At 41.7% G+C, this 11,282-nt stretch overlaps 1 protein-coding gene across 1 annotated transcript in view; it reads left to right on the top strand.

Annotated features, from left to right (window-relative positions):
- The window catches only part of PAG1 (phosphoprotein associated with glycosphingolipid microdomains 1), a 23,371-nt gene that overhangs the window by 4,453 nt on the left and 7,636 nt on the right, over positions 1 to 11,282 (top strand). The window contains exons 3-4 of the mRNA XM_006880491.1: positions 4,317 to 4,413; positions 5,128 to 5,732. Coding sequence (XP_006880553.1) covers positions 4,317 to 4,413; positions 5,128 to 5,732 — 702 coding nt within the window. The remainder of the gene's footprint in view (positions 1 to 4,316; positions 4,414 to 5,127; positions 5,733 to 11,282) is intronic.

Raw genomic sequence — 11,282 nt, 5'->3', positions numbered from 1 at the left:
CCCTAGCCCCAAATATAATCCACTCTACAACCCTCATTGCATACTCCTACGGTAAAAATAATGCCCTAAAATATAATACTTTTAGACTATTCTCTCTCCCATAGATTTCAATGCCGTAAACATATTTCATCCAGTTTTTCTCAGTCTGAGGCTGGCATTGGGGTGGGGGTAAGACTGACAAAAAGGTTCTTAAAGGGAAGTTTCTCTTTTGCCTGTGTCCATCTCCCATTCCTGACAGTCAGTAAGCTCACCAGAGCTGGACTGTAAATTCCTTCAGGGTTGGACAGTCCTGACTGGATTTCCCTGGCCCTGGATGCCTTTTGGCTCTGGGGAGTCCTCATTGGTGAAGAGCAGCTTGACAGGGGTTCTTTCTGGCTCAGAGCCATCCCCTAAAATTCCAGAGCAATTCCAGAAGCCTGGGGTGTTATCTACCCATTCTTCACAGGGGCTGGGTTCAGAGAACCCACAAAGTGCTGTAACCCGACAAGGCACTTCCTGTTCTAATTTAAAATTTCTCAAGGTCAGGCAAAATCTGGTTGCGAGAAGAGGGCAAATAAAGATATTATGAGTCAAAGATATGTAATGGAATCTAATGTAAAATGCTGCTAGCAGGAGTGTTCCGAGATTATCAGAGGCATGGCTTCATCTGGGTTCCTCTACTCAAGAATGCACAGGACTCTTGAAACCTGAAAAGACAGGAGGTGATCAGGATTCTCCTTCACTCCCAGAATTCCCTAGCATTTTTATCACTCTTTTTTTCTGCAAGGTTTATACATACCCACACACATGCACACACACTCCTTGTCCACCATTTCCTTTCCTAAGTTCTTCTACCAATTTCTTTTATCCAAACCCCCATTTCTCATCTGCTCACAGTACTTCTGTTTTGGCCCAGTGTTGACATCATGAGGAAAACTGAGATGCGGAGGGACAGCTGAGTACATGAGATGGGCAGTTGGAGATCCTAGACCCCTCTTATTGTACACAGATTCCAGACCCTTTCCTTCTCTCCACCCTGCTGTGCACAGCCAGTTGTCAGATGAACAGCAGACCTCCTGGGAGCTTGTTGGAAATGAACACTCTCCCACTCCCAGCAGGGAGCTCTGATGGAGTGGATAGTCCATGTGGAGTTAATGCTGCCAACCTAAGGCCATGCCTCTCTGGTAATCTGACTCTGTTAGCGGCTCTGAGGGAAGATGATGGGCAGCCACCTCCTGTGCAATTTACAATTTTAGAAACTCAATAGAAGGCAAGTACGTGTAGCTTCTGACTCCACAGCAATCAATTTCTTTACCCAGAAAACTCGGTTATCAGGCTGTCCAGGTAGTTGATGCCCAGGGGATGCCAGTTTGGGAACCTGTACTCTAGAGCTCTAGATGTTGCTGTAGAAGTGCGGTGGCCCAGTCAGTAGAGTTCCATTCCTAACCCAAAGGTGGTGCCTTTCTGGGGGCTCAAATCGCCAGCAGAGGGCAGGAAATGGGCAGTCATTTCCCATGCAATTTACCGCCTCAGAAGTCCACTGGAGGCTCAGCTATGAGTCAGTTCTGACAAGAGGAGCAGTAATGAATACAAGTATGAGGAGAAAATTAATGTAGAGGAGAATGTAAAGAAAATCTCTGCATCTCTCTGCTTTCTTCCTCACATTACTACCTCTCTCATAGTCTTATATGAAGGTAAGTGTGTGTATCCATGATTGTGTATTCACAGATGGCCATGTGCGCACATACCTTGCCTACACTGTTCTTTAAAGCACTGCTCTCAACCTTGGCTTCTTGAACAATTTGCAGAGTTCCAATTTTGAGTCTGAGAAATTCCTGTTGCCTTCTCCCTACTCAATTTCAGCTCTGGCAAATCCTCCTGGTGTGTAGGAACTTCCCCCACCTCCTAGCCAGGAAAACTTGAGGAAACCCATACTCTGTGCCAGCAGCTACAAAGAGAGGGAGCTGGCTCCTGGCTTCTCAGTGTGGAACTCCAGAGTAGAGACAGTGATTAGAACCTAGATTATGATCAGTGACTTCAGTGTGGTGGGTGAATTATGCTATTGTTGACCCACAAGGGAGCATTCTTCCCCTCCACCTCCTTCCCACTTTGTAGCGTTGTTTCTGTGAGATTAGCTCACGCACCTCAAGGTCCTGGCAACCTAACCCAGTGACCCACATCATAGATGGACTGCTTTGAATTGAAGCAGCTGACCTCCAGTAAACTTTTGCATTATGATACTTGCTATCTGTTATTATTTAGAATTTGATTCTCAGTCACAAGTGAAAATTTGTGAGGCCAACTCACCAAGGTTTCTACGCCATTGACATCAGAACTTTCCATGTGGAGGCTGCTGCGTGGTACCTCCTGGGTCAGGCAGGTCATTCACCTTAGGAGAAGGATGGGCACGCAGATTGTGTTTCCAGCAGTGATTCCGACTACTGCCTTTAATGCCCCTTCATAATGGATCACAGAGCACACAGACTGCTTTCATAAGGAGTCAAAGTTAGCTCAGTGCAGTTAGCCTTGTTTTGAGTTATAAAGTGTTTAGTATGAAAGGAGTTTTTAGAACTACAAGAGCCACCAATTTGCTTTCTATCTGCTCACTAGATCAGAGCTATGGCTCAGCTTGGTGTGTTGCTCTGTGTAATATGTACGTGTTCTTCCTCAGCAGAAAATTAAGACCACTTTCTCCTCCAAATGTCTTGAATTTGTTTTGTTTTTATTTCGTTCTTTTTATTTCCGTGAAAGCTTACAGAACAGCATTGTTTTCCATACAATTATCCACAGACATAATATTAACCTCTATTGCAGCAGGAGTCGCCTCCACTTCCTAAACAACATGCCTCCAGAAACTTTATGAACTTTGGTAAATGTCGATAGTGGTAGAGGGGCTTCAGGCCTTTTGTTCATAGGATCGCTGTGAGTCATGCTTGATTCAAAGGCAATCAATACCAACAACAATTAATTTGAGAAGCCAGATAGACTCCATTTTATGTAGCACTCACTCCATTTGAATAGCCTAACCCTGTGTGTGGAAACTTTCTGCCCTAGACCTAAAGTTTAGTCTTGACCCCTTTTCCAAAATAGTAGTTGTTATTGTTTATGTAAACATTTTGCACTGTAGCTTTGATAAACCCAAGATGTAAATGTTTCGTACTGTACCCTTAATAATCCCAAGACAGAGACATTTTGCAATATGTACCTGTGATTACGTCACTGTGCCCTTAGTAATATATCAACAGCAAGATATTGTAGCCTGAGCCCACGTCGCCCAGCATCTAGAGGAGAGTAAGGATATAAAAACACCTACCTGAAGCTAAGAGATGAATCCTGCCATGTTGCTGGGACCCCTCACTGTGCAGCAAATAAATTACCTCACTTATAATCTGGTAGCATGTGTCTCTTGATCTGTTGGGCACAACAAGTTAACGTAAGTGATATCAGTCTAGCCCTTTATTGTTTATTGCTTTCCCCTTCTCTCAGCATTTCTATTTATTAATTTTTATTCCCCTCACCCTCCATTCACAGTCATGTCTGAATTTATTTGGGTGAATAAAAAGATTTGAGAAAGCTGCTTTGATTGTTGAGAGTTTTAGTGAACCTTGAAATCAGAGACCTAGCTAGTTCTAAAATACGTCCAGCAGTGAGGAGATGATCTGTCCACATTTGGCCAGACTAAGTCCTTTAGATGATAAAGGATGGTACTTTTCTGTGTTCTTCGGGTCATGATGCACCTTTTAATAAGGACAGCATTTTACGGCACCTGGGGTACAACGGCGAGACAGCTGTCCACCGGAGTCACTTTGACCTGCTCTTCAGAGTCTGGTTCTTCCCTTGAGCTAAGAGGGTTGATATCTCACAATATGCTTGTAATCATCTGTGGCCATAGACTTATCCTGGGGCAGACGCTCTGCAGGTGGCCCTGGAAGGTTCCCAGTGACTGTAAGATTAGGAAGAGGTATCCAGGAGCATTTTCTGCGCTACATATGTTCTGCATCAACTCCATCCAGTACAGTGACCACTATCCCCTGAGTCCTTGAAATATGACCAATAACAACTGAAACATGACAGTGCATCTTTACTTTTATTTCATTTCCATTTAAATAGCCACATATATCTCATTGCTAGTATCTTGGAAAATAGCAGCAATTCTAGGCCTTTCCTGATGAGTCGAACTAGATGTCAAGTGTTCTGTGTACAACTCCTACGGGTTGAGTGGACTTTTGATTCTTTATTGTTTTCTTTGTGGTTTTAATTTTCCAGAGAAGCCACAAACATCCTTCTCTTCCGTACAGCTTAGATTCTCAGCAGCATTATATGCTTGTTTCTTGCAGACATCAGACAAGGAGATGTTCAGCCGTTCTATCACAAGCCTGGCAACCGATGCTCCAATCAGCAGTGACCAGAATGGAGCACTCACCAATGGTGACAGTAAGTTCTGTAAAAACGCCACCTTTCCACAGAAGCTTCAACACCTCAGGATGTTACTAGCATGCAACCTGCCCCCACCCTCAAGAAATGGATTCTTGTTCACCTCTACTATTACTACCAGTTTTAGGGAAAATATTCTCAGTTAGATGAAAAATAATAACTATTTGCAAATGATAGTAAGAAAACTTTTTTATAAATAATCTATTTTTATTTGTTATATTTGTTTGCTTACAAAGTTTGTATACATTATGTTACAATCATTCCCATTCAAGTAATAAATAACTTTTACTCATTTACCTTTTTCTACCAGGAGTTACACTAAATATTGCATATGTGCTACTTTCTTACCCCAACAACAATCCTTATGTGCCCAGTCTCAAGTCATTAGCCCCATCAAGTATGGTATTCATCCAGCTGCTGGTCCTACCGGTCACTCTCTCTACCCACAGGAAGTAATGAAAGTAACTGTGGCCAAATTTAAAGCCAAAGTAATTTGTCCCTGTTACAGTGGAAAGATGTAATTGACAACTTTGGTGTAAAACTGTGATTAAAGTAAGATCCTCAACTGCCAGACAGTCTTACATCTAAAACCTGCATCCTAGAGTCTAACAAATAGTAAGCCTCTTTATTTAAAGTAACTGTGCATAGTCTGATGCTCTTGAATGGCTGTTTGACTAGTTGTCCTCTCCACTTTTAACACTTCTGCTGTTTTAGTTCTTTCAGAAGACAGCACCATGACCTGCATGCAACATTACGAGGAAGTACAGACCTCAGCCTCTGATCTGCTGGACTCCCAAGACAGCACAGGGAGGCCTTCAAAATGTCATCAGAGTCGCGAGCTGCCCAGGATTCCTCCCAACAGCACAGTGGACACGATGCTGAATACGAGAAGTGCAGATGGGGACCAGGGTCTAGGAATGGAAGGCCCATATGAAGTGCTGAAGGATAGTTCCTCCCAAGAAAACATGGTGGAAGACTGCTTGTATGAGACAGTGAAGGAAATCAAGGAGGTGGGAGCAGCTGGACACCCGGATAGAGTCCACAATGGCAAGTCCAAGTCCACTACGGCCTTGAAGGAACTTCCAGAGCCTCAGGCCCAGGACAAAGCGGAGTTTGCTGAATATGCCTCAGTGGACAGAAACAAAAAGTGCCGGCAAAGTGTGAATGCAGAGATTGTCCTTGAAAGTTCACAAGAACTGGAAGAGGAAGCCCCACCGCCTGTCCCTGTGAAACTTCTAGATGAGAATGAAAACCTTCAGGAGAATGAAGAGGGAACAACAAAAGAAGGAAGCACCGAGGGGACCCCAGAAACAAACAAGGTGAGCCCTGGCTTTTTATTTTGTGTGCTTCTGTCCTGACTAGAATCGAGCTAATCTTGGGGCTTTTATTTTCACATTGTTGTGGGAAATAAAACTAAGCATTTCCTAGTTTGCTGAGTGGGGTAAGATGGGGCTTTTCTATTTATTTTTTTATCATTCATAAACATTGTTTTCATGCATCTACATTGTGTTCCATACAGTCCTCCTTTACATTATATTTTGGTCGTTTATGTTGGAGGCGGCGTGTATTCCTCCTTTATAATCATCCCACCAACAACTACTTTCATGAAAGTGTGCAAGCAGCTACTTCATGCCTCATGCCCTAATATCCACCGTTTTAGATAGCTAATTGCTGTTTGTCCATACCTATCAAATCCGTGCTCTGAGGAAACAAGCACGTCCCTTTTGCTAAAGGATCCTATGTTCAACTTGGAAACTTTGAGCATCTGCATACATAGCGTCATCTAGTCCAGATCAAGCCAGCAGGTTGCAGCAGCCCAAGTTCACAGCATGGATCTTCTCTTCATCTGGTTGGGTTCTGGTCATCTCATCCCCAGCCACCTGTGGCTGGGTTTAAACGGGCATCAGCTATGGGCTCAGGTGTCCACAGTCCTCCCTGCATGCCAGACCTCTTGGTCTCGTCACTCAAGCCTAGCCGCCACATGGGTTCAAGTCAACAGGTCCTCATGGCTCCCTGCTCCTTGAGCCAGCAGCCCTTCCCTGCCCATCCATGCATCTGTGCGTGCTAGATGGGCATCGTTGAAGGAACATGCTCATCTCAGCCTCGTTCTCCATTGTTGTATTCCTCCCGCCTCCACTCTTGTGGAGCCAAGTGATTGATATACTCCAACCTCAAGTCTTGGAGGTGGGCTCTGATGGGTGCTACCTTTCCCCTGCCTCAGAAGCCAAACAGCTTGTTCCAGTTATAAAAAGACAGTTTCTTCCTGGAAAAGCTGTTTTAATGTAAGTTGGGTGTGATTTTAGTATAATTGGGTAAGGAGTTGTGCTGTCAACTCAAATGTTCAAATGCACCAGCTGCTCCGTAGCAACAAGATGGGCAATCTCCAGTCTTAGAAAGCCCACTGGAGGGTCAGCTGGGACTCAGTTCTGACTAAAGAGAAATGAGTTGAGTTTGCGGAAGAGGTAAATTAGTGAAAACCTATGTTTCTAAAATATTTCTCTCTCAACATCTTACTTGGCTATTTTTCCTTTTCTCAACCAAGCCTGAGATGTCAAGGACCAAGAATTAAGTGGAAAGACTATACTCTTGACCACACCCTCAACCTCTTCTGCATCAGGCTACCTCAAGCATGGTGATTTTTACCCTTCATGACCCCAGAAAGTAAAGCATGGCACATGTTCAGAGTGACCCACCTCGTGCTACTACTGGTTATAACTTGTTGTTAATTCTGTTATTTACCATCAAGTCAGAGCCGGCTCCTAGCTGACCTTCCAGCAGGTTTTCAGAGGCAGTAAATTGCACAGGAGGAGATTGGCCATCCTTCTCCCATGGAGATTCGAGCCATGTACCTTTGGGCTGGCAGCAAATTCCTTACCACTCAGGCCACCTCATGATATATAAAGCAGTTGCCTTTTAGTTGATTCCTACTTAATGGTAACCCCGTATGTGTTGGAGTAGAACTTGTAGCCCATTGCATTTTCATGAACTAATTTTCCCAGAGATCACCAAGCCTTTGGGTAGACTTGGCACCTCCAAACTTTAAATTAGAAGCGAGCGACCTCGCACCCCTCTCCCCCATTAACCATTTACTACCCAGTGATTCCTTGATTATATGTACTTTTATATGAACCAGGTAAATAGTTTAACTTTTCAGTAAGTTCTAAACAATGACCTATAGCTCTAGAAATGTTGTTGAGTATCTTCGCATAATGGGCCACAGTTTCTGCTCTGGCCTTGGTGACTCTGTCTCTGTGTATCTGGCAGTTTGATGTATGAGCTACAGTAATTTGAACTTCACATTTCAAATCATCAAAACTCGTCTTGGATTTAACCAAGCATAGTCTTCTTCAAGCAACCAAGATCCAGTTTTCCTCCTCTACCCAGAAAACACCAAAGTCCTCTTAATTTCGTTTTAGTAGGAAGAGCAAGTAGTAATTATCTGTAGTGGTTTTAGAAAACGTCTGGTGTTCAACATAAAAAGATAAACCTCGACTGTGCATCCATAGGTAATTCCAAAGAAGTCCCTGGGTAGTTTTCACTTTTTTGTAGTGCTCTGAAAGTAACAAATGCCCTTATTATCTATGGTGTCTGCTATTGAGTATACCACCCTTCTATGAGAAATAGAAATTAATTTCCAATATAAAAAGTTTTGAACACAATTATAAAATGCAAAAACTACAATAACTTCTTAAAACTGAGAACAAAAAGTCACCCAGGAGACGATTCCTCATCTTTCTAACATGGAGCAGCTGATAGATTCAAACCACCTGCCTTTGGTTTAGCAGCACAACCCTTTACCCACTAAGTCACCAAAGCTCCATGTGTAACTGAAGGTACTAAACCAGTTCAGTCTTTCTGCTGCCTGAAACAGTCAAAGCTTTTTACTTATTCTTACTTGAAAGATAGCAGAGCTGATTGTGTAATCACTCTAATAAACAGTTCTGCACGTTTTCATTAGAAACTAGAAACATTAATATAAGAATAAGATTACTTTTTTACAGAATAGTAAAATGAGTAATCTGTCATCTCCAAATAAGCACCCACATTTTAAGACATTTGGAGTATTATAAATGTTTATTGTTTGTTCATTCTTTCAATAAGGATATTTCACTAGGTACCTATTGTATATTATGCATTCTTCTAGGTTCTGATAAGTGAACAAAACATATATGTGAGTGAAAATCCCTTCCCTTGTGAAGTTTACACCTTACTAAGGAAAAATCAGCATAAACATGATACAGAAATCAATTGTATGGAATTTCAGAAGATTTTTAAATGGTTGGTTAAAAAGACAACAGAATAAAAGCCAATGTAGGGTAGAAATAGAAGCTTGAATAAGATGTTTAGGGTTAGATGAGAGAGTGGAGTGGGAATGTTGTTGTTAAGTGCCATCGAGTCATAGACGACTCATAGCGACCCTATAAATGAAAGACCTGAACACTTCTATAACTTTCATCATTTCTCCAAGTTCATAGTTTCCGGAGGCAAGCTATTTCAGAAGTGAATGCCACTCCTGCTTCCAAGCTTGTTTTAATCAGGACGCTTCACCAAACACTGTCCACCATGGGTAACCATTATTGCATTGTTATTGTTATTGTTTCGTGCCATAAAGTCAGCTATAGTCCATAGCGACCTTATGAGCAATGGCTTTGAACCTTGCCCTATCTTGAAACAACTTCACCACCATCTCTGACACACCTGACCCCGTTGCCTGACCACAATGACTAAGGATGATGGAAGAAGAATCAATGCCTTTGAGTTGTGGTGCTGGAGAAGAGTGTTTCACATACCATGAACCACCAAGAAAACAAGCAGTTCTGTTTCAGAGAGGATGAAACCAGGCTGCTCCTTGGAGGCAAAGTTTTTAAACTCCATTTCACCTACTTTGGGCATGTTGCCCAGAGGGACCAGTCCTTAGAGAAGGACATCATGCTTGGAAGGGTTGAGGGACAGCGCAGGAGAGGAAGACCCTGGACAAGGACCATAGGGAGCAGCAGAGATTAAAGAGTCATTTTAGGATCGTATTCAGCAGTGTTTGTAAGGACTCACATTTTTTAAATCACCAAGACTTAAAACAGGAAGTGAGTTAGAGACTCCATGAGTGAGGAATCCGAGTCCCTGAAAATGAAAGGGAAGAGAAGCCATTCTGGGATAGTAGGTGATAGAGGTCACAGTAGGAGTCAACAGGGAAAAGAAGAAGGGTATTCTGGGAAAGACAAGAGGCCACCTCCTGGCTGCAGGTGCAAGGGGCCCAGAAGAAAAACCAACCACCTGAAGAGGACTGCTGGGGAATCAGTGCCCTGCCAGGCTTTTGTTAGTATAAGAATACTAAAGCTAAACCACATAAGAGAATGCAAATATGTTGGAGTTTTAAAAAAAATAAATGTGGCCTTATATATAGTACTTTTTTCCCCTTAGTATGTTGTTTCATAAGTTCCAAATTAATTATTTGGCATTTGTCAAGTTTACACATTTCAGATTCTTCACAAATAGCATAATTTTAGCTTTTCCTTAGGATTTTTTACTTTTCTTCAGAAAGTGTGAATAGCACCTTAAGACATGATTAATTTAAAAAATGAAATCATCCAGAGCCTAGATAAATGTGTTTGTATTAGAGCTGATGTAAAACATATGACATTATTTTAAGCACTCAAGAATATTATCTAATTGTATCTCACAACAAGAGTTGGGATTTAAAAAAAAATCATTCCTAGACGTTTTTACAAATGAATATATTACTTTAAACTTATCACCCACACCAGTGAAAGTTAATTCTTTATGAGGACAGGAACTTGACATATGTGGTTGACACTTTGAAGACTTAATTAAGAATGATACCCAAAAGGTAACATTTAATTTCAGTCTATTTAGAGTCACTGCTGCAATGGGCTCTTGTTCTTCAGGAGGTGTGAGGACAGCGAATGATAGAACAGGGTTCAGATCTTTTGTTCAAAGGGTCACCAAGAGTCGTATTCAACTTGACAGCACCTAACAACAACAACAATTTAGGGGGATAAGAGGCCCAACTAAAGGGGCAGCAGATGTTGTCAGAGCTTAACTGCACAAGCCTATCGAACATGGGTCCGGGGCTGGCTTTTAAAGATAATAATGATGGGCACAGTCCAATGGTGATTAAACATAATGCATGGGAGTAACTGTATGACACAGGGTGAATGAAGAATGGTGTAAAACACAATGTGTACAAACTTTGTAAGCAAAGCAATATAAAATACATTTTTTATAAAAAAATATAGAACTACAGCATCCTTTCAGAAAGTCATAAATGAATGGCTACTTTTAATGTTTTGGACTATGTCCATTGATTGTGTTAAGTTCTCTGAATTGAGCTATACAGTCAAAGGAGAATAAATATGGGAGTTTTACATTAATTTTCACTGCCATTTTTCCATCTGTTCCATTTGTGATACCAACAAAATATGGTTTTGCTTTCATCTTTATCCAGCTAGATACTTGTCAGATCCATACATTAAAGCACTTGATTCTTATGTTGTGGTTATTATAAGCCATCAAGCTGGAACCAAATCATAACTAGTCCTGCAGTAGGTATTCAGAGGCTATAAATGACACAAAGGAAATTTCTCATCTTTGTGCCATAAAACAGCTGGTGAATTTGAACTACTTACCTTTGGGTTGACAACACAACTCCTTACCCACTAGGTCACCAGAACTCCCTTTTTTATGTGGTAAGAGGGGGTGGGGAGATCCAAAACGCAACTAAAAACCTTCTTGTGATACTCAAGGCTCTGTTGCTCAATATTTTCCACTTTTTTTTTATTAATTTAGGTTGTTTATTTTTCATTTCAATGAACATCTACAGAGATTTTGGAATTCCATTCATTCATTGTTGC

Source organism: Elephantulus edwardii, unplaced genomic scaffold (genome assembly GCF_000299155.1).
Source record: "Elephantulus edwardii isolate Elephantulus edwardi_28Jun2011 unplaced genomic scaffold, EleEdw1.0 scaffold00008, whole genome shotgun sequence".
Lineage (NCBI taxonomy): Eukaryota > Metazoa > Chordata > Mammalia > Macroscelidea > Macroscelididae > Elephantulus > Elephantulus edwardii.
The sequence above is the reverse complement of the archived record's forward strand: the minus strand, read 5'-3'. Positions and strand labels throughout refer to the sequence as shown.